The sequence below is a fragment of the Hypanus sabinus genome, chromosome 17 (assembly GCF_030144855.1).
Source record: "Hypanus sabinus isolate sHypSab1 chromosome 17, sHypSab1.hap1, whole genome shotgun sequence".
Classification (NCBI taxonomy): Eukaryota; Metazoa; Chordata; class Chondrichthyes; order Myliobatiformes; family Dasyatidae; genus Hypanus; species Hypanus sabinus.
Window position 1 is genome coordinate 41,469,612 of NC_082722.1, and position 23,710 is coordinate 41,493,321.

A 23,710-nucleotide genomic window follows, 5' to 3' on the forward strand; every position below is an offset into this window, starting at 1 on the left:
GATTTTCCCTTCCCTAACATTAATTTCATTAAATAGTTGATCATGACCTTTGGCAGCCAGAAGCATGCTGTTATCAACTGGACAACCAATCATAATGAAACACCAAGACACCAATCTACAAAGTAAATAGCACTAATTTCTATGATCTTAAACATTTACAAAAAGGAAAACACATTCAGCATGTGAAATTAAGATAAAAACTGCAAAATCATAAATGTATAAAGAGTAACTTGAAATCATTTTTGAAATTTGGGAATAAGACCAATCTTGATTTTCTTTATATAAAAAGAAATACAAGAACAATTCTGAACATGTTGCAGTTATCATCAATTAAATGACGATGAAGATTTCCATCTGTCAGAAATTCAAAAGCATTCACCATGAAGCAGAAAATCACTAGAATACCACGCTTAACTGCACCCATCTGGAAATCAACTTTCCACAACATAATGATGTGTGCTTATCACAACCACAAAATATAGAACTATATTTTGAAATCTCAAACCTTATGCACAAAAGAACAATGCTTAATTCATATCATTCATCCTTCTCTTAAGAAGCAGCTCAAAAACTAACTGAAGCCAATTAACTCTCCTTTCAATTTCTCCAATATTACGTATAGTGGATTCCAGTTAATTGGCATACATCAGGGCCAATACATTTTGGCCCAATTAGCTTAAATTTCATGAAAATAATTAAAAAGGTATAAAAAGGACAAACTACCATTTCACTGTAACAAGTTAAGCATTTATATATTTAAGTGAAATACAGAACAAATTAGAACACTCCCAATGCTACTAAAGTACACCAAAAAGGTGTATTAGTTCCTAACAATAATCAATGAAGGAAGTCATCCAGAATACACTACATGTTCACTTGGTTGACTGTAAATGAACAAAATCGGTGCAGACACCTAGTACAGACAACGGCCTGCCTCATTGCCTTTCTACAAGATCTAGTGTCCAACCTAATTACATTTCCTGGCAAGAAATTATCAAAAATTACTTCTTTTTGAATCTGTATCTTTCAGCCCAAATGGATAACACAAGCACATGCAACTGACACAATTTAAAAACTTTGCGCTCTAAGCATGATGTAGTTTCTAATGGCCACACAACTGCGTGACTGGAGCTAATTAGAAACTGTTTGGCAACAGTCTCCCGATCCAGTTAAGCAGAATATCGTCCCAAATAAACAAAGGGAATCCAGGCTATTTGCTTGACTAGATTTTGTTCTAGAAGTGTTGTCCCAAGTACATGATTGCCCCAATTAACTGATGGCTCAAATAACCGGAGTATTTCCACTGTATTGAATATTCAAAGTTGGGATGTGCTATCATTGTGTGTGTGTGTATATAAAATTCTCTACATTCTGACTATATTCAAAATGTTGAAGCTGCTGATTATAACTGAAACTATTATTAATCATTTATGGTTACCTTTGTGTTGAAGAGGTAGACAACATCATGTCAGAAGAGAAAATTTCTCTTGTACTCTCTCTCGCTCTCCTGAAGGTTCACTATGCAAATATAGGCTCCAACAATACAGTAAACGTGGTCTGACCAATGCCTTACAAAGCCTCGGCATTACTTTATATCCTTGCTTTTATATTCTAATTCTCTCAAAACGAATGCTAACATTGCATTTTACCTTCCTTACCAACAAATCAAACTGCAAGTTAATATTTAGGGAAATCATGCACAAGGACTCCCAAGTCCCTTGCTCCTCTGATTTCTAAATTTGTTCCCTGTTCAGAAAACAGTCTATGCCTTCATTACTTCTGTGGTCTACTTCCCTACACTATTTTCTGTCTGCCACCCCTTTGTCCCTTCTCCACAACCATCCTTCTGCAGATTCCCTGATTCCTCACCAGTACCTGCCCTTCCATCAACCTTTGTATTGTCCACAAAGTCGTCAATTCCGTCATCCAAGTTGTTGACATAACACATGAAAGGAAGTTGTCCCAACACCACTGTGCCACCCCCCCAGAAAGTCACTAGTCACTGGCAGCCAACCAGAAAAGAACCCTTTATTCACACTCTTTGTCTCCTGTCAGTCAGCTAATTTTCTATTCATGTTAGTAGCCTTACTGTAATACCACGGGCTCTTATCTTAATTAGCAGCCTTGTCAAAGGCCTTCTTAAAGTCGAAGTAAACAACATCCACTGACTTTCCTTGTCTATCTTGCCTATTATTTCCTCAAAGAATTCCACTAGATTTGTCTGGCAAGGTTCCCCTTAAGGAAACCATGTTCTATTTGGCCTATTTTATCATGTGCCTCCAAGTACCCTGAAATCTCATCCTTAATAATGAACTCCAACATCTTACCGACCACTGAAATCAGATTAACTCCTCTAAAGAGTGGAGTGGCATTTGAAATTTTCTAGTCCTCTGGAACCATTCCAGAATCTAGTGATTCTTGAAAGATCATGTCTGTTGCCTTCACGATATCCTCAGCTACCCCTTTCAGAACCCTGGGTTTAAGTTAATCTGGTTCAGGTCACTTATCTACCTTCAGACCTTCAGGCTTCCCAAGCAGCATCTTGGGAATCGCGGCTACATGCACCTCTGTCCCAAAACTCAAGTTTCTGGCAAACGGTTGCTGTCTTACACAATGAAGATTAAAGCAAAACACTTATGGAGTTTGTCTGCCATTTCTTTGTCTCAAATGTCTTTTTCCAACAGTCTGATATCCACTCATCTTTCAAAAAAGACTCTTTATAAAAGGCTGGAGTCTGCCAAAACCGGATTGAACCGGTCAAAACTGGATTTTTTAACCTTCATTCTGGAGTTATGATGTTATGGAGAGCATAATTATGGATTAGCTAAAATAAGAACTACTCCTCCAGAAATAAGACTGTACACAATTTAATGAAACTTTCTGATTCTGTCCCATTAAAACAACTTAGGGGAAGACAAGGATTGTCCCTTCTATTGTTATTGCTATTAGCCAGTTCAGAACAAGTCTGTTTTGTCTGTGAACCTTCTGATTTGTTGTACGTTCATTGCACCACTCCTCATTATCATGACTAAAAAGGGTACATTTCAGGTACAGACACAGTTATAGCAGAGCTTGGTTAACTGGGACACATTGGGACTAGTGCAATTTAGCGCAACAAAGCGGCTACCCGAATTAACCAAAGTTTCGTGGAAGTAATTAAAAAGGTACAAAAAAATACAAACTACCATTTAACTGAGTAACAAATTATGTACTTAAGTGAAATACAGAACAAATTAGAACACTACTAATACAGTACTATAAAACTTGGTATTAGTTCCTCAGTTATCGATGGAGGAATTCCTCCAGTGTACAATGCATGATCTTTTGATTGACTGCAATGAACAAAATCAGCGCAGTCACCTAGTGCCTGAATTGATCTTCTGCATAAAGTAGCGTTGTAATCTAACAATAATCCTCCTGGCACAAAATGATCAAAATAAATCAATCAATTGCTGCTCTTTGAATTGGTATCTTTTGGCCCAAATGGAAAACACAAACACTCACAACTGATGCTATTTAAAAACTGCTCTAAACATGGTGTGGTTTCTAACATCCACACAATGCATGCAAGTGATTCTAGTTAGAAACTGTTCAGCAAGTCTCCAATTAAGCAGGATTGTGTCCTAAGTAAACAAAGGTAACCTCCATTAGTTTTTGCGTTGTAATAGTTGTCCCAAATAAGCAGCTGTCTCATTTAACTGATGGCCAAGTTAGACGGAATCCACTTCCCATGACTAAAACTAATCACAGTATTCCTGAGGGGCACCATGAAAATCACATCATCAACATCATCTTAAACTGAAAACCAATAACTTTATCCATTTAAGATCCATTCCATCATGTGCATGTACATTTAGTTTACTTTTTAAACTGATACCCTTTCCCCTTCTATTATAATTCTATTTATACAGAGCTCAATTTTGCAACCTTTATTTGATTGATTTAACTTACCTGCTTGCCTTTAGTCTATTTTATTTTGATTAGTATTAACCATTTTGGTTTCAATTACTATCATGCCATCTTGAACAATATGCCAAGATATTTCTTAAGAAAACACAATTTCTAACCAGTGGGACAGGCATATCAATTATAACATCTCTTCACCCACTTTACTATTTAATATCTTTCAACATCATACTAATCTACCTACATTATGAAAATGCATCTTGTGAATAATTCTGTTAGAAGGAACAATCTTGTTTGTATCCTAACTTCTAAATATCAAATGACTGTTTCCCCAGAACAGAATATTCTTTGCTTTCTCACCTTCTTTCGGAGATTTTGTAACCTTATGTTGACTTTCTGCCACTTTTACAGCCACAGCACGACAAATGGCACCTATCTTCCGCTCCAGAGAGCGTACTCCTGCTTCCCTGGTATATCTGAAAGGAACAGAGAGACTTTTGATCCCTTCCATGTTAACTTGGTTTTGAAAGAAAATCTTTCATGAAATTTAACAATGCAGTTGATACTATCAGCATAATGTAACATGATCCATTATTAACCGTGGGTCTATTTCCAATGTTCTATTTTTATAGGTTTGTTTGAATATAGGTAATCACTCCACTTCTTTGGTTGATAAGAAACTTACCAGCATCAAAATACAAATCAGATCGAGAAGCACTGAAGTAAGTGGTCCACTGTCAAATGCATTACACTGATTGTCAAGTGTGTTTAAATATCAAATCTCATCTAAAAACAATCCTTGCTTTTCTGACAGACATTTCCCCTTTATTCCCAAAGCTTCAAAAATATGTGCTATAGAGGAATTCTGGCTTTCTGAATAAAATGACCAGAAATAAATAATGCAGTCGTCCTCTGTCTTTATCATTAAATATAGTTTCATCTTCTCCACCCTAGCTCATGCCTCCAAAGATTCCTTAAAAGCAAAGTGTTTACTATGAATCATGTAATATTTGTTAGAAATTTGCCTCAGTGGTGCAATTAACAAATTACCTCAAAACTTAATTTACAAATTGATTTGTGAATACTGCAGAAAGTAGGACAACACACTGGAGATGCTAAAAACTGTTCAATTAATGGCAAGCTCTTGGAATCCAAGCTGGGACTCTTAAAACCAAAAACAGATCTTATTCCTTGAAGAAAGATTTGGAAATGGTAGGATTATACAAAACATTAATTCCAACCATTTAAAAAAAATTTAAAACCCTCATTATCAGCATTCTCAGAGATATATGGAAAAAGAGAGATTAAGAGGAGATCTACCAATGAGGTGAGGAGAATAGATAAGGTGACAAACTCTTTAATTTACAAAAATATATCAACTAATAAGTTTACTCCGCTGCGAAGTCTCTCCGAGGTGTGCGAACTTCTGAAGAAGTTTAAATCTTCTCTTCAATGGGAGTTCAGTGAGACCATTTCTCACTGCTCACCCTCTGTGATCTCCGTCTCTCTTCGCCTTCCACCCTCCCCCCCCACCTTTTTTCATAGGGCCCCTACCCCCTCCTTCTTCAGTCCTGACGAAGGGTCTCGGCCCAAAACGTTGACCGCTCACTTCAATGGATGCTGCCTGACCTGCTGAGTTCATCCAGCTAGTTTGTACGTCTTAATAAGTACAGGCAGACTGTAGATAAACCATTTTCCCTATAAGAAAATTCAGTTTTCTATAGATAACTATATTGTATTGCTTTGCATACACTTATAATTTTTGCCTTTTCATACAATAATACAGCATTGGAACAGGTGCTTTGGGCCACAATGTCTTTGCCAAATTAAACTAAATCTCTTCTGCCTTTGGAGTATAAAAGTTGCATTGTTTGCTGTGTAACCAAAACTATATAGTCAGCTTTGAGCTTGCTATTTGCTATGCATGTATCTAGTTTATTAGGAGAATGAAATCTTAAGAATGTAGAAGACAATGGTGTGTTAATGAGAGGTAGCTAAGAGATGTAGATTAGAACATGATTAAGTCAATGCAAAGAAACAATAGTGGTGGATGTACTTGTGATATGCAACTGTAGACCCATTGGATATGCTAATGGGATTGCTTTAAAAAATCCTATGTAAAATAGCTCAATGACTGTCTCAGCTTTGATTTGCAAATTAAAGTTTAATACTTCTTGAAGAATCTTCTGCGTCTCCTGGTCGTTTGTGGGGCACGAGAAACCACGACAAAATTGGCGACCGCGGCAGGACCAGAAAGAAAAGGAAATGGCAGATTGGGGACGCTTCCTAGTCCTCTAAGGACCCCCACAAGGCTAACAGAATTAAGGGTGCACACAAACAAAAGGTAAGCGCTTTTTGCGACAATTTGGACTAAGAATTCTGTTGGTTTTGGGGAGGTTTTGGAGTCTCAGAAGTGTGGAACCACTGCTGAAGGGTCTCTCCGGTCCAAAGAATCTGGCAGAATTGGGGGTTAACAGGAGGCTCAGAGGATTGATCAAGAACACTGCAGTGAGGGTAAGTACAAATAAGCTAATAAGAAGTTAAGTGAAGAAGAATTCCACGTGTTGTTGGTAAGTCCCTGTGGATACCGCTTCGTATAAAATGAAGGTCTGAACGGGCAGGGAAAGGGAAAATAGAGAAAATCCCTGTGGATACCGCTTCATATGAAATGAAAGTCTGAACGGGCAGGGAAAGGAAAATAGAGAAAATCCTCGTGGATACCGCCTTAAGAAATAAGGGTCTGAATAGACGAGGTACAAAGAGAAAGTTCTGTGGACTCCGCTCTAAATAGAGGTCTGTACAGGCAGAACAGAATAGGGAACAAGACAAGTCCAATATATAGTTTAAAGTGCTGGTAGATAGACGATAGAATTAGAGTAAATAATATTATCCAGTAAACAAACTGTGAATCTCTGAAATACCTTATAAAGAGAGAACAACATGACAGGTAAAGGAATGGCAGTAGAGATTCTGAGCAAAAAAATCCCAGTAAATAAATATGAGATCACAAAAACTTCAGAAAAATGGGAAAAGAGAACCAAAAACCTGGTCACAAAATGGCCAAGAGAAGGAACGTTTGATGTAAGCTTTTTGCGAGGAAATGGAGGCACTAATTAAAAATTACAAACCAAAAGATAAGTCTAAGAAAAGAGGGCAAAAAAGAGAATGAGAAATGGCAGTGCTAAAACTCTTCAGAACGGAGGGAGAAAGGCTGAGGAGGACAGGTAGAATATTGATTACAAGTGAGGAAGACACTAAGGTGCTGGAGAAACAGCCTGTTAGAGAGAGAGGAAGGTACAGTGAGAAGCTGGCTTCAGCTCCGTACCTGGATGTGAAAGAAACAGTAAAGCCCCCTCCCTATAATGAGGAAGGAACCCCTAAGCAGTGCCCCCTGCTGATGGGAACAGTAAACATGCAGGGAGAAGTACAAATTTGGGATAATGAGAAGGAAAAAAAACAATACAAGAAGGAAAAAGCGGTGATATGGAAGGAGATACAGGCAGAAAGGATAAAGGTGGAACAGGCAAAGAAGAGATTGAACGGATGAAATACTTGAGAGAGGAAAAGGAGTATGAGGAGTATCGGTTATACCATAGAAATAAACAGACTAGTGTTATGAATGTACCACAGCTCTGAGGGGCCAAAGGGTGCGGGGTAGCCCCCTCCTTTGTGAGAATCACAAGATCACTATTGAGTCAGTTCAGGAGACCCAGGAAATGAGAGAGAGACGGAATTGTGTATTACAATACTGTGCTTCGTGGAAGCCCTCAGGCAAAGTGGGCTGGTTGTTGGAGGGATTGCATCATCCCTACCTGATTGACATCTGCGACCCTGTGAGTCAGGATAAAAGAGGATCTGTGGGAACAGCCCCTCAGATGCACCAGAAGAAATGCTAGCGATCCCGTAATAGCAAAAGCCAGTGGGAAGGCCACGTGCATCTGTTTCCATTTGCCCCAGAATCGGCAGTCCTTTACCACGGAAGAACGGTTTTTAGTTAACAACGGAGAAATCAACTCCCAACGACTCTCGAAGGATTGACATCATAAAAGGACTGGGCAAGTTTTAACCCGTCTCTCTCTCAAACCAAAACGCTGCAGCTTGAATGAACCAAAGTGACTTTTATATTTCCATCCGACAATACATTATCCCCTAGACAACGATAGAGCTATTTCTTATGGATTATTATTATACCCGCGCTTTTAGATTTAGTATTGATGACGTATATTATCTGTATGTTTGCACTGATATTATTTTGTGTATTTTTATCAATAAATACTGTTAAAAATAGTACCATCAGACTTCAACGGACCTCTCTATCTTTGCTGGTAAGTGACCCAGTTACGGGGTACGTAACACTAGAAAAGAAAGTGGCTCATCAGGGCAGGAAGAGATGAGGCATTCAAGAGGAAGTGGAAAAAAGATAGAAGATGAGAGTCTTGGAGAAAACACAACAGAGAAGTTAATCAAGCACGAGTAAGGATCATGAGGAGTTCCTGCCACAGGTGTACAGACACGGACAGGAAGAAAGAGAAGATGACTCATTGGAGGAGCAAGAGTTAAGTGGAGAGAGAGTGGATGTGCGAATTTGTGGGGAAGAGGTAGGAGGCAGAAGCCTAGAAGAGCAGAAGGAGGCAGTAGGGGAGCGACTTGTGGAAGTAGAGAGAGTGCTAGATAAGTTACTGAGAGGGGATTGCCAGAGGAGATGCGAAAAATACTCCAGGGGCCAACCAAGTATTGAATCAAGACAGAAAGGAAGGACTCCACAGGGAGACCGAGGGAAGAAGAGGACCCCGGAGAAATTTGTGTGGGAGGCAGTAAAGACATACCCTGAGACAGATGGGGAGTCAGGTGAGGAGGAGAGCCAGGGCAGATGGAAAGGAGGAGGAAGAATGATGCCATTGTTAGTTAAAGGATCAGGACAAGTACAGTACATCCCTTGGGATCTCAGGACCTAAAAGGGCTGAAAAACACTCTGCCCAATCTACATGAAGGAGCAGGAAAATGGATTAGAGCCTTTGAAGAAGAAACAGCGGGATGATTATTGGCTATGGGAGATTTGAAGGCACTATTGATAAGGTTGATGGGAACCTCCAAATTTAACGAACTAATGGAAATGGCTGGCATAGTAAACTCAAACGACCCAGGAACTGATGGAGACGGGTTTAACAGAGTGAGGCAGAGGGTATGGCAGGCCCTCAGGAAGCTTTATCCACCCAAAGTGGACCCCAAAGCCTTAAAGGGGGATCCACTGGGAGACACTGAAAACCCAGCAGCTTATGTAGAAAACCAGTTGAAAAGGTGGAGACTGGAGACTTAGCAAGAGGTGGAAAATAGCTCATTTATCACCACACTATTCCGACATAGCATTTTGGATGCAATGCCTCCGCAAGTAAAATCCAAACTGGAGGAAGTGGTTGGGCTGACGTCAATGACCCCACAAGAATTTAGAGACCACGTAGTCCATGCGGTTGAGAAATACCGGAAAGACAAATGAAGGTTGGCTGAGCAGCAGGAAGCGGTGCAAAGAAAGTTAATACAAATGCAGCTCGAAGAACTCAAAAAGAAGGAAAAAGAGAAAAGCAAAAAGATGCTGCCAGCAACCACCGGTCCGAGTACAGCCATCGAACTGCATGAAGCACCGCTATACGGAGGAACCGATCATACTGTTAAGACAAGGGCCGGAAAACCCCATGCCAATAATCAATGTCTTTGGAGGAGCATTCCCACAAATGCCCCATCAGGAACAGACTAAATTCAAACAGCCCAGACAGCACTGGAAGTCCCAAGGAGTGGGACAGAGGAGCTATGGGCAGAGGGGACCAGTGAGGAGACAGGGGGAAAGAGAGGTAGAGAGACTGTGCTGGGGATGTAATCAGCCAGGTCATATGGGAAGACATTGTCCATTTACACCATGGCCTGTCACACACCAGCAGGAACCGATAAGAAGGGAACTAAAGTTTAGCCAAGGACCAGCCCCCACAGGCCCAAGCGGACCTTTGAACCCCTATGCGAGGTATTAGGGGTGCCCCGAGAACTCGAGTGGGAAGGGACATTACCCAATGACAACAAGGGAGGCAGACGAGGAACCCATTGTTCAGGTTATGTTAGAAGGACAACTGACACCAATGATGATAGATAGTGGAGCCACGTACACTTGTGTACAGCCACAGTATGCCCTTCACCTTCCCATGACAGGAACGTTTATTAAGACGGTAGGGTTCTCGGGGAAAACACAGTTGACACAGTGCACGGCTCCAGTGCAGTTGAGAATGGGAAATAAAGGAATTGTTTTGCTGGTGCTATTATCTAAAGGAACTCCGATTAATTTGTTAGGCAGAGATGCCTTATTGAAACTGGAATTAAAATTAGAATGCACCAGAAATGGGCTGAGTGTGGAAAGAGCAGGGGCTCAATTGATAGTGCGAGAAGACAAGGCGGCTAATGTCTTTTGGATAGGAGACATCGCAGATCAGATTCAGGAAACCTGGGAAAAATGGAAAAAGGGCGTGCAGGCTATATTATCCAGGGCTGTAATGCCCAAATCTGAGCTACATTGTACAGTGATTTTTGACATAACTCAGAACAGGGAGTTAGAGGAGAGATGGCACCTGGAGGCATGTACCCATGTGATAATTGGAAAGCAAGGGGCAGCTTTACAAGTTAAGTGGAACACCTTTTTAGAAAAATGGTACAGGATACCGGAGGCTGCGCCCCACGTACCATTGTTGGTAAACAAGGGATATCAGTCTAAAGACTTAGGACCCTTAGTTAAGAGTGCTGAAACCGTAACAGTGTGGAGGAAAATCACGCCAGAGGTGTGGATATCAGAAGACAACAATTGCATTAAAATAATGGTAAGCGTAGATATGGTAGGGACAGTGAGAGAGGTCGAAATAACTCCCCAACCACACATGCCATTGCTGGGAAAGGAAAAAGGCCAGCAGAAAGATAGAAGGTTAGATGAATTGCCATCTATTCTGTGGTCACAGCATGACACAGATGTAGGGAAAATAACAACAGCTAGTCCGGTGGAAATAAGGGTGAAAAAAGGAGCAATTCCACCCAGGAGACCACAATACCCTCTAAGACCAGAAGCAGAAGAGGGACAGTGCAAGGGTTGCTTGAAATACGAGTGCTTAAAAGAACAAACAGTCCATGCAATACCCCGTTGCTGCCGGTCTTAAAAGCAGATAAATCTAAGTGGAGATTGGTGCATGATTTGCGAGCAGTAAATGATGTGGTAGAGGACTGGCCAGCGGTAGTCCCCAACCCACACACGCTTTGACTAATGTTCCACCAGAAGCAAGTTACTTTTCAGTGATTGATTTGTGTTCGGCTTTCTTCAGCATTCCTCTGGCCGACCAGTGTCAGTATCTGTTTGCATTTACTTACAGAGGTGCTCAGTATACCCATACCAGAATGCCGCAAGGGTTTAAACAGTCAGCACATGTTTTTAATCAGGTGTTGAAGGCAGACCTAGAGGGCATACCATTGTAAAGTACATTGTTACAGTATGTGGATGACCTGTTGATTTGCTCCCACAGTAAGGAACAGTGTGAGCAGGACACTATAACCTTCTTAGAGAAGCTGGCGCACGGAGGACATAAAGTATCCAAAAAGAAACTTGCAATTTTGCATGCAGCAAGTGGAATACTTAGGCAGGGTAATATCCAAGGGAGTGAAGGCGATAGCACCAGATCAGATTGAGGCAATAACTAAGGCCCCAAAACCCCAGACTGTAGGGCAGATGATGATGTTTTTGGGAATGGCAGGGTACAGCTCAGATTGGATAGGAGAATATGCTGAGATTGTGGCACCTTTGAGAAAGGTGATGAAAGAAGCAGGACATACAAATTTGAATAACGGCTTACAGTGGAATGGAGAGGCAGAGATAGCTTTCAATTCTATTAAGCGGGAATTGCAGTCAGCACCAGCATTAGCTTTGCCTGACTACGAGAAGGTTTTTCATTTGTATGTATCCAACCGACAGGAGGGTTATGTCACAGCGGTCTTAACACAAGAGACAGGCACAGGAAAAGCAAAGCAGCCGATAGCATACTACAGTACGAGACTAGATGAGGTGGCTCAAGGGTATCTACCCTGTTATCAGGGATTGGCGGCGCTGTACTATGCATATGAAAAAGCATCATCTGTAACCCTGGGCTATCCTGTGCACACACCACAAAGTAGCAGAATTGCTGGAAAGAGGGAAATCTGTGCTGACGCCAGCCAGGATAGCAGTGTATCAGATGCTATTGACATTTCCAGACATAACTATACAGAGATGCACTACCAGTAATATAGCCGATTTTGTCCCTTTGGGCTATGAAGGAGAACCCCATGATTGTGTAGGGAAGACGATGGCATTTGTCAAATTGAGAGCAGAATTACGGTCAGAACCATTAGAGGATGCAGATAAAAAGGTTCTGTTCGTAGATGGCTCTTGTTATAGGGATCATGATGGAAATCACGCAGGGTTCTCAGTAGAGCAGCAGGATCAGTCGAGCTATAAGATTATTAGGATGGAGTCCTGTCCCCAACCGTGTTCCGCCCAACTAGCAGAAATCAAAGCCCTGACAGCTGCGTGTGAAATGATGGAAGGTGAGAAAGTAGACATCTATACTGATTTGGCATATGCTCATGGAGTATGCCATTTGTTCGGGGCAGTGTGGAAACAGAGAGGTTTTAAAAAAAGTAGTGGAGATCCCATACAACATTGTCAGCGAATTCTAGATTTAATAAAAGCCATGATGAAACCTAAAGCATTGGCTATAGTAAAATGCCAGGCACATAAAAAGGGAAATGATGTACTAACAAAGGGAAACCAAACTGCTGACGAGGCAGCCAGAAAAGCGTCTGGATGTACATCAGCTGTCATTGTACCCCCCCACCCCCCATGTAGGCCTAACTCCAGAATCTGTGGTAGAGGACCTAATTGAAATACAAGGTAAGGCAACTTTGGCAGAACAGACAATGTGGAGACAAAGGGGGGCCAAGCAGAACCCGGAAGGCTTGTGGAGCATGGAAGATGGTTTGTTGGTAGCGCTCACCCCTCTACTGACGATTCTGATTTCAGAAGCGCATGGGATTGACCATTGTGCAAGGGGAGAAGTGATAAAGAACATAAAGAAGAATGGTTTTTGGTCACCTTATTTACAGGCTTCAGTGAACTTTGTCTTGTCACAGTGTGAGGTATGCGCACAGAATGCAGGATCCAGACATCAGTTATTTGACTGGTTAGAAAGTAGACTCGGAGGATGGGGAGCTTGGCTGACCAAAATGGCAATAACTGTCAGTATTATATTGTTGAGCTGTGCGCTTGTGCTGTGCTGTTTTCTTCCTTGTCTCAAATCTCTTGTAGTGTGTGCTGCAACCAAACAATTTCCGATGCTCGTGGCAATTACTGAAGCAAACTTAGTGGAGAAAGAAACACCGAAAATGTATCGTTACAGCCTACAACACCTGCAGGATGAACAAGAGCAAAACGACAGTGTGGGAATAGATTGTAAGGGCTTCTGAGTTTTTATCCCCCGTCTCAGGTACAGAGGGACAGGTTTTTGGCTCAGTGGCCCAGGGTAACAAGGAGAGAATACTTTGAGGTCTTGGCGCAGAAAATTATAGTTTAACCCGAGATTTGGGAATAAGTGCTTGAGTTTATTGGGGCTTTTGTGCGCGGACTCTTAGTCTTCTTTCTCTGTGTGAGCACCTATGGGTCTCAAAGGGGGGATATATTGGAGTATAAAAGTTGCCTTGTTTGCTGTGTAACCAAAACTATATAGTCAGCTTTGAGCTTGCTATTTGCTATGTATGTATCTAGCTTAGTAGGAGAATGAAATCTTAAGAATGTAGAAGACAATGGTGTGTTAATGAGAGGTAGCTAAGAGATGTAGATTAGAACATGATTAAGTCAATGCGTAGAAACAATAGTGGTGGATGTACTTGTGATACGCAACTGTAGACCGATTGGATATGCTAATGCAACTAAACCAGGAGATTGCTATAAAAAATGCTATGTACAAGGATCGGTGGGCAATCAGCAACTAGCTCAATGACTGTCTCAGCTTTGATTTGCAAATTAAAGTTTAATACTTTTTGAAGTATCTTCTGCATCTCCTGGTCGTTTGTGGGGCACGAGAAACCACAACACCTGTACATGACCAACATCCATCCATTCATTGCACATCTGAATGTCCATCAAAACTCCTATCAAAAGCCACTGTTGTATATGCTCCTGCCACTATCCCTGTCAGCACCCATCAGGCACTCGGTAAAAAAAGACTTGCCCTACACACATCCTTTGAACTTTCTCCCTCTTACCCTAAATGCATGTCTTTAAGTATTTGACTATTTTACCCTAGGCAAAAAAAAATCTGATTGTCTATTTTACCTATACATCCAGCAACACTATAAACATATCAGGTTGCCCCTTGGCCTCCTATGCTCCAGAAAAAAATAAACCAAGTTCGTCCAACCTCTCCTTATAGTTCATACTCTCTAATCCAGACAGAACCCTGGTATTTGTTCTGCACCCTTTCCTAATGCTCCAAATCCTTCCTACAATGGGGCTACCAAAATTGCACACGTTATTCCAAATTAACCAAAGTTTTATACAGCTGCACATGACTTTCTTACTGAATTCCTTGACCAATAAAGTATCCTTTACCTGATATTTCATGGAATATCTATTGGAAATCATAATTATAATGGAAATGAATGTGCTTTATCTATTTTTATCATTTTATTATCACTACCTTGAAAGATTCTTTAAAACTGTATGGGAAAATTTGTGTAAAGTCAGATTCCGTAAACCAGCTCTTCCATAATCCAGAGAATCCCTGTAATTTTAAAAAGACCTCCCAATAACAACTGTTCAATAGGATAACCTTTTTCCAGTTTTACAAGCAGGGATTGGTGTTACAAATTTTAAATATACAATAAGCAACTGCTTTCAGCCCATCAGGTACCATAAAAGCCAGACACATTTCCCTCCACCATATCTAACATGAAAAATGTTAATAAACTCCTTTAATCTGTATTGGACGAGGACATAAATCTTTTAAAGTTGAGAAAAAATCCTGACTCAAAGATAAAATTCCATTCAGAATTATCCCCTTCAGGACAGAACCACCACATACGGTCCTGACAAAGGGTCTCGGCCCGAAACGTCGACATTGCTTCTCCCTATAGATGCTGCCTGGCCTGCTGTGTTCCACCAGCATTTTGTGTGTGTCAGCTGTTTTCATGGATTACCAACAACTGAAGCATCAGTTCCTCAGATCCACACTGGAAATTGGCACCTTAAAGTCTACTATTTTGCTATGAAATATTACACTTGCCCAATCAAATATCTGTTGCCTATATCTTAAATCAGGATCTCATTTAACACTGGGTGGTGAATTTGATACAACGTCAATTATCACTGAATACACCATTCATGAACAAGAGGAAATCTGCAAATGCTGGAAATCCAAGCAACACACAAAATGCTGGAGGAACTCAGCAGGCCAGGCAGCATCTAGGAAAAGAGTACAGTTAACGAAACATTGACTGTACTCTTTTCCTAGATGCTGCCTGGTCTGCTGAGTTCCTCCAGCATTTTGTGTGTTGCTCATAATACACCATTTACTATTTTGTTTCTTGGTTACAATTTACAATGATTAAGTAGTTTTAACTTTGAACAGTCTTCAATATGCAATTTTATTATGAAAGCCCTACAACATGCTTTTGAACAATGAATATGAATGAAAACCTTTTGAGCAAGTTATTTATTCTAAAGCAGCCTCTCTGCTGAGCAAGTTTTGTCTAAGCACAGATAAACTGTCATTCCAAGGACACTTCTGCTGCTGGACAATGTTCAGGAGATAACAATGAGAACATATTTAAAGCATGTGGAATTCTCAATCCACAAATACATTCACCAGATCAACACACACCAATTCAATAATACCCTCCTTCCTTAATTTGACTTTCACTAGATTTCTGCCGTCCTTTATCTTCTATTTTTACTTTTCAGCCTCGCATTACTGCTCCCCTCCCACTTTTCTCTGCCATTCCTTCTCTCCCTCATAACACAACTGCACTTAACACATCTGACTGAGAAATTGTAAAATAATTGTACACAACTGGCGGAGTTCAAAATTTATGATAAGGTAGTATGGTAGTTACTGATGTACTGGTAATTCGGATAATAATTCCAAAAGCATTACTTTAAATTCATTATGCCTATTACAAAATATTCAAACCATGTAATTGCTTTAACATTTGTCTGTAGAATCATATATGGGAACTGATATTTTTCCCACTAACTGAATTTTCCCCAGCACAAGCAAATGAATCATCAGAACTTGTATCCTCAATTTTGTATATATAATTTGAATCTCTTACTATCTTTTCTTTCAGTTAGTCCTGATGAAGGGTCTCAGTCTGAAATGTTGACTGTACTTCTTCCTATAGATGCTGCCTGGTCTGCTGCGTTCCACCAGCATTTTGTGTGTGTTGCTTGAATTTCCAGCATCTGCAGATTTCCTTGTGTTTGCATATGATTTATCATGTCAATTTCTCATGTAATAAAGCTATAATGCTCAATTTGGTCTGGAAAACTAACTACCAATAAAATCTGTATTTTGCAAGAAGGTGCAATGCTATAAACATTACTGACCTGCTAATGATACTTTCAGTTGCTTCATGTTGAATTTGAATTTGTTGGGGTGTTAGGCCATGTAGCTCCAATTGTTTAGGAATCAAATGCCTGTGAGCAATTTCCATCTTCTCCTCTTGAATATAGCCTAATATTCAAAGAACAGATGAATTAAATTACACATGAATATAAAATCTCTTGCTTCTCCTCAGAGAAGGGAACATTTCAGAATCCTCCATTCAATTCGCAAGTGCCTTTAAATTAAGCGTTATGTCACATTAATTTGTAATGTATAACTGTACAATATTCATTGCGAGCAGAATGGAAATCAATCCTATAATGCAAAGCTACCACTGCAAGCATGACATTGAACAGAATTAAATAAATACCAAAAGAGATTAAAATATAACCATGGAAAATTATATGACTACATTTTGAATCTATATTTCCAACCCAACATTCAGATAAATTACATCTTCTACCTACTCATTTCCCAAGTTACCAAACAAGAGATACAACACTTGCCTGATTCTTTCCTTCCCACTGCACATGATGCAAATGGTCCTTCCAGAAGGGAGAAAAGTTCACATATTTCTTTCATTTGACATACTATGTTCACAACAGTTTTCTCCATATTGTTGATTCCTGGAGTCATCCAGCATGGAATTAAGTCCTGCAGTCCAACTCATCCTTAACTACTATGTTGCCCAGTCAGTTAGTCCCATCTTGGCCAACAGCCTTTCAAACCTCTGCACTTATTCAGGTAGTTTTTATTGGTTGCTCGTGCTCCCCCCAACGCTCAATCACCATCTCTTGCAATTTATTCCAAATACGCACCATGCTTTGCGCGAAGCTACCCCTTATGTCCCTTTTAAATCTCTCACCTCTAATCTTAAGCCTACATCCTCTTGCTTTCAACCTACTTCTCCCCTTTATATACTTCCATCAGGTCCACCTCAAGCTCCTACTTTCCAGGCAACAAAGTCCTAGTCTATGCAATTACTCTTTGTGAACTCGGGCCCCCAAATCCAGGCAACATTCTGATAAATCTTCTCTGCACTCTTTCTGGAGAGCATCTTTCCTATAACAGTTGACCAAAACTCTGCACAGTACTATAATAATCCAAACACGGCCTAACGTCAGTCGTGGGGAAGATGCTTGAGTCCATTATTAAGGACGAAATAGTGGCACATCTAGATGGCAGAAATAGGATTAGGCCGAGCCAGCATGGATTTACCAAGGGCAAATCATGCTTGACTAATCTGTTGGAGTTTTTTTGAGGGTGTAACAAGGATGTTAGATGAGGGTAAGCCAGTAGATGTTGTGTACCTAGATTTTCAGAAGGCATTCTATAAGGTGCCACATAGGAGATTGGTGAGTAAAATCAGAGCTCATGGCATTGGGGGCAGGGTTTCAACATGGATAGAAAACTGGTTGGCAGATAGAAAGCAAAGGGTAGCAGTGAATGGGTGTTTCTCAGACTGGCTGGAGGTGACTAGTGGGGTACCACAGGGCTCCGTATTGGGACCACAGCTCTTTACGATTTATGTCAATGATTTAGATGAGGGCATTGAAAACTATATCAGCAAGTTTGCTGACGATACTAAACTGGGTGGCAGTGTGACATGCGAAGAGGACGTTAGGAGAATACAGGGAGACTTGGATAGGCTGAGTGAGTGGGCAGATACTTGGCAGATGTCATTCAATGTGAATAAATGTGAAGTTATCCACTTTGGAAGCAGGAACAAGAGGGCAGAGTATTGTCTGAACGGTGTCGAGTTAGGTAAGGGAGAAATGCAAAGAGACCTAGGAGTCCTAGTTCACCAGTCAATGAAGGTGAATGAGCAAGTGCAACAGGCAGTGAAGAGGGCAAATGGAATGTTGGCCTTTGTTACAAGGGGAATTGAATACAAGAGCAAGGATGTTCTTTTGCATTTGTACAGGGCCCTGGTGAGACCACACCTGGAATATTGTGTACAGTTTTGGTCTCCAGGTTTAAGGAAGGACATTCTGGCAATTGAGGAAGTGCAGCGTAGATTCACTAGGTTGATTCCTGGGATGGCAGGGCTGTCTTACGCAGAGAGATTGGAGAGATTGAGCTTGTACACGCTGGAATTGAGGAGATTGAGAGGGGATCTGATTGAAACGTTTAAGATAATTAAAGGATTTGATAGGATTGAGGCAGGAAATATGTTCCAGATGTTGGGAGAGTCCAGTACCAGAGGGCATGGATTGAGAATAAGAGGTCAGTTATTTAAAACAGAGTTGAGGAAGAGCTTCTTCTCCCAGAGAGTTGTGGAGGTGTGGAATGCACTGCCTCGGAAGACGGTGGAGGCCAATTCTCTGGATGCTTTCAAGAAGGAGCTGGATAGATATCTGATGGATAGGGGAATCAAGGGATATGGGGACAAGGCAGGGACTGGGTATTGATAGTGAATGATCAGCCATGATCTCAGAATGGCAGTGCAGACTGGAGGGGCCGAATGGTCTACTTCTGCATCTATTGTCTATTGTCTATTCTGCAGCGGCTGAGAATCTGGTGTTGGAGAAACTTAGCAGGTCCAGCATCATCAATGGAGATGAATGAACAGTCAACATTTTGGGCCTAGACCCTGCATCAGGATAGAAAAGGTGGAAGGTGGGGAGAGAAGCCAGAATAAGGTAGTGAGGGGGCAGGAAGGAGTACAAGCTAGAAGGTGATAGATGAAGCTAGGTGGGTGGGATGAGGTTAGAAGCTGGGAAATGATAGGTGGAAAAGGCAAAGGGGTGGAGAAGAAAGAATCTTGTTGAACCATTATAATTCCAATCCTAATTCCCATTTGTTGGTTCATGGCCTCCTCTAATGCCACTCTCAAGTTGGAGAAACACCACCGCATATTCTGGGTAGCCTCCAACCTGACAGGATGAACATTAATTTCTCCAACTTCTGGTAATTTTCTCTCCTCCCCCTTTCCTCTTCTTCAATTTTCCCACTTTGCCCCCCCCCCCTCCCCTTACCTCATCACTTCTCACCTGCCTATAAACTCCCCTTAGTGCTCCTCCTTATTTTCCCCATGGGCCACTCTCCTATTCTATCTGATTCTTCCTTCTTCAGCACTTTACCTTTTCCACCTACCAGTTTCTGACATAATCCAGCCCACCCCCACCCCCCGCCCATGTGGCTTCACCTATCACCTTCCAGCTTGTACTCTTCCCTCCTCACACCTTTTTATCCTGGCTCCTTCCCTTTTCCTTTCCAACCCTGATGAAGGGTCTTGGCCCAAAACAATGCCTGTCTATTAACTTCCACAGATGCTGTCTGACCTGATGATTTCCTCCAGCATTTTGTGTGGGAAATATTCAGCGCAATTTATTATATTCTGGAGTGTATGATAAATAGAACTTGGGATATTGGGATTCACAAGCAATCACTGCAGCTGAAAATAGAGTAAGACACACTTCAGGCCTTAGCGTCGAGCCAGCAACTCGATGTCGTAACACAGGCAAATGTTAAAGAAATTGAAAGATTGCCATTCAATGCACATGACGGTGCAGGGAAAAACCTACACTTCAGGCCTACCAGAGCAGGAGATGTCAAAGATAACTTAGATCTAAATATGCAAGAATGCCCTTTATCAAGGACAGAACTCAAGTCATAAAAAGTTCTTTGGCACACTTAGCTAGTAATTAAGTAGCATCCATCATTATGGACCCTCACCATCTGGAGCGTTACTACCACTAGGGCAGAGGTACATGCAGAAGCCCAAAGACTCAAACTCAACATTTTAAGAGCTTGTTCCTCTCTGCTGTCAGATTTCTGAATGGTCCATGAACACTACCTCATTGTTCATCTATGCACTATGTAATTTTTGTGCCTTAAAGTAATTTTCATGCCTAGCTCTGCATTGCTACCAGAAAATATCAGTAAGAACAAGGAACTGATTGTTAGTGCCAACATCTTGGAGTATCAACCTTAAGCCTAACACACTGATGCCATCGTGACAAAGGTGCACCAGCTACTCTATTTCATCAGGAGTTTGGGAAGATTTGGTATGTCACTAAAGAGTCTTGCTAATTTCTACAGATGTACCATAGAGAGTATTCTGACTAGTTGTGTCACAGTTTGATATAGAGGCTCCAATGTGCAAGATTTTAAAGGAGCTACAGAGGGTATAGACTCTGCCAGTTCTATCATGGACACATCCCTTCCTACCATCGAGGATATCTTGAAAAGCAATGCCTCAAGAAGGCAGCATCATCATTAAGGACCTTCACTATCCAGGAGATGCCCTCTTTTAGTTACCACCATCAGGGAGGTGGTACAGGAGCCTGAAGACACGTACTCAATCAGGATTGTACACCTGATTCTGATTGGTAGATGCAGGTCATCAATCCATGGAACTGCCTAGATTTACTGGAGACTCTGAGGGAATCTTTCTTTAGGATAGAGAAAAACAAGAGGAGATTTTGGACAAATGCAGCAACTGTTGAATTGAAGAGCTTTACATATTCTGCTGTACATGACCTCCAAAATGGCATGGCCAATGGGCTTGTTCCTTGTGAGCTCCCATAGCTACAAAGATCACAGAGGAAGCAGGGTAGATAAGGAAGGGAGTTGAGCAGGTGGTTAGGGTGGAAATTGGACAGCTTTGAGATGGAACAAATGATTGGAGCAAAGAATAGTTGGTCATATTCAAAGATGGAAGTTTTTGGCAGAAAATTGACAGTTGCTAGATGATCGAATGACAAGGTTGATTACACAATTAAATATATTGTTGCAACAGACTGAAGGAATGTGCGTTGAGCATAACTTTAGAAAGGCAGTTTGAGGATTGAAGACGGGGAAGGAATCACTGTGTTTAATGGCACACTAAAGTGAGTAGAGCAGGGAGCTAAACACACTGCCTTGTGGTACACCTGTGTGAATGGAGATCTTGGTGGAGATGCTGTTGCCAATCCGAACTGGGGTCTACAAGTGATGAAATCTGTGATCCAATTGCACAAGGAGGTACGGAGGCCAAGATTTTGGAGCTTATTGATTAGTTTTGAGGGTATGATGGTATGGATAAGTGTGTGCTTGTGAAAATGTACTTGAGTTTTCCCCAAAGCAAAAGCCCAGAAATAACCAGGATATTCACATTCTGCTTGGGGCTAGATCTGTGGCATTTAAGACCAGATAAAAAGGAACCTGCAAGAAGTCCAGCTATGACCTACAGAAGGTCAAGGTTGTTGTGACACTAGTTCTGTAGCCTCCACATCGCCATCCAAAATTCTACCAATATGGTGAATTTATAAATGGCATGTGAGCTGTGCCTAGCCATACATTATGAGTGTAGAGAAAGCAGAGCAGTGGGCCAAGCGTGTATCATTGAGGTGTGCCTGTGTCGCTAGCACGGTGATTTTACCATCTGCACTGTCTGTGGTCTCCTGATAAGGAGAATGATCCAGTTGTGAGGGAGGTGCAGAAGCCCAGGTTTAGAAGCTCGGCAATTAATACCGATGGGAATATGATATTGAACATCAAAGCGTAATTAATAAACAGCAGCCCAGCACATATTTTGCTGTTGTCGAGGTGCTCCAAGGCAAAGTGGAGCCAGTGAACACAAGTCCATGTAGACCTGTTATGGCAGTAGGCAAAGTGCAACGAGTCCAGTTCTGTGCTCAGGGAAGAGTTAAATCAAACCACGAAAAATCTCTCAAAGCATTACTCTTGATTTGAATTTCACTGGGCGATAGTCGTTAAGGCAGCTCGCCCTGCTCTTTTTGGGAACTGGTATAGTTGACACCCTTATGATGTAGATGAGAACCTCCCACTGTAGTAGTGACAAGCTGTAGATTGTCTTTGAATAGTTAGTTGGCCCTGATTTTCTGTACCTAGCCAGGTATACTGTCAGGGCCTGAGATTTTGCAAAGGTTCACCGTTTGAAAGGATGTTCTGACATTATCCTCCAGGATATTGATCACAAGGTCACCTAATTCTGTGGGAATTCACACAGGTGTAATGTTATGCTCCCTTTTAAAGTGTGCATAAAACACACTGAGTTCATTGGGGAGTGAAGCATCACTGCCAATTATGTAGTTAGGTTAGTCTCATAAGTAGTAATAGCATGCACATCCTACTACAGTTGTCGGGCAACTGACTGTCTCTCCAAATTTCGCATAAAATTGCCTTTTAGCTCTAACAATGGCCTTCTGTAGGTCGTAGCTGGACTTCTTACAGGCTTCTGGATATCTGGTCTTAAATTGCACAGATCTAGCCCTAAGAAGACTGCAAACATCCTGGTTATTTCTGGGCTTTTGGTTTGGGAACACTCAGTAAATTCTCAAAGGCACACACTTAATCCATAACATCATATCCTCAGAACTAATCAACAAGCTCCAAGACCTCGGTCTCAATACCTCCTTGGGCAATTGGATCCTGGATTTCCTCACTTGCAGACCACAGTTAGTTCAGACTGGCAACAACATCTCCACAACCCCCACCGACATAGTGCACCACAAGGCTGTGTGCCTAGCTCCTTGCTCTGCTCAGCTCACTTTAATCTCAAGACTGTGTGGCTGAGCACAGCTCCAATGCCATATTCAAGTTTGCTGACAACACCACTGTTGTAGGCCAAATCAAAGGTGGCAATGAATCAGCATACAGGAGAGAGATTGAAAATCTGCCTCAGTGGTGTCATAACAATAAACTCTCACTCAGTGTTAGAAGGACCTAGGAACTGATTGTAGACTTCCGAAGAGGGAAACCAGAGGTCAAAGCGCCAGTCCTCACTGAAGGATCAGAGACAGAGAGGGTTAGCAACCTTAAATTCCTAGGTGTTACTATTTCAGAGGACCTGTCCTGGGCCCAGCACAGAAGTACAATTGTAAAGAAAGTACGACAGCGCTTCTATTTCCTTAAGAGTTTGAGGCAATTCAGAGTTTAAAACTTTGACAAACTTCTGTTGATGTGTGGTGGAGAGTATACTGACAAGCTGCATCACTGCCTGGTATGGAAACACCAATGCCCTTGAACAGAAAATACTACAAGTAGTGGATTCAGTCCAGTACATCATAGGTAAACCCCTCCCAACCATTCAGCACATCTACATGAAATACTGTTGCAGGAATGCAGCATCCATCAACAGGGATTCCCACCACCCAGGTCATGCTCTCTTCTTGCTGTTGTCATCAGGTAGAAGGTACAAG

General features: G+C 41.4%; 2 protein-coding genes across 6 annotated transcripts in view; one reads left to right on the forward strand and one right to left on the reverse strand.

Annotated features, from left to right (window-relative positions):
* Positions 1-14,517, forward strand: part of siah1 (siah E3 ubiquitin protein ligase 1) — a 77,151-nt gene extending 62,634 nt beyond the window's left edge. For all 5 annotated transcript variants that reach the window (XM_059992910.1, XM_059992911.1, XM_059992912.1 and 2 more), the window contains one exon: positions 4,539-14,517. In XM_059992910.1, the coding sequence (XP_059848893.1) occupies positions 9,966-11,090 (1,125 nt within the window). In that variant the 5' untranslated portion in view covers positions 4,539-9,965 and the 3' untranslated portion in view covers positions 11,091-14,517. The remainder of the gene's footprint in view (positions 1-4,538) is intronic.
* lonp2 (lon peptidase 2, peroxisomal) overlaps positions 1-23,710 on the reverse strand; it is a 72,292-nt gene that overhangs the window by 22,892 nt on the left and 25,690 nt on the right. Inside the window, exons 10-11 of the mRNA XM_059992908.1 lie at positions 16,565-16,691; positions 4,267-4,382 (exon numbers count right to left, since the gene is read on the reverse strand). Of these exons, the coding sequence (XP_059848891.1) occupies positions 4,267-4,382; positions 16,565-16,691 (243 nt within the window). The remainder of the gene's footprint in view (positions 1-4,266; positions 4,383-16,564; positions 16,692-23,710) is intronic.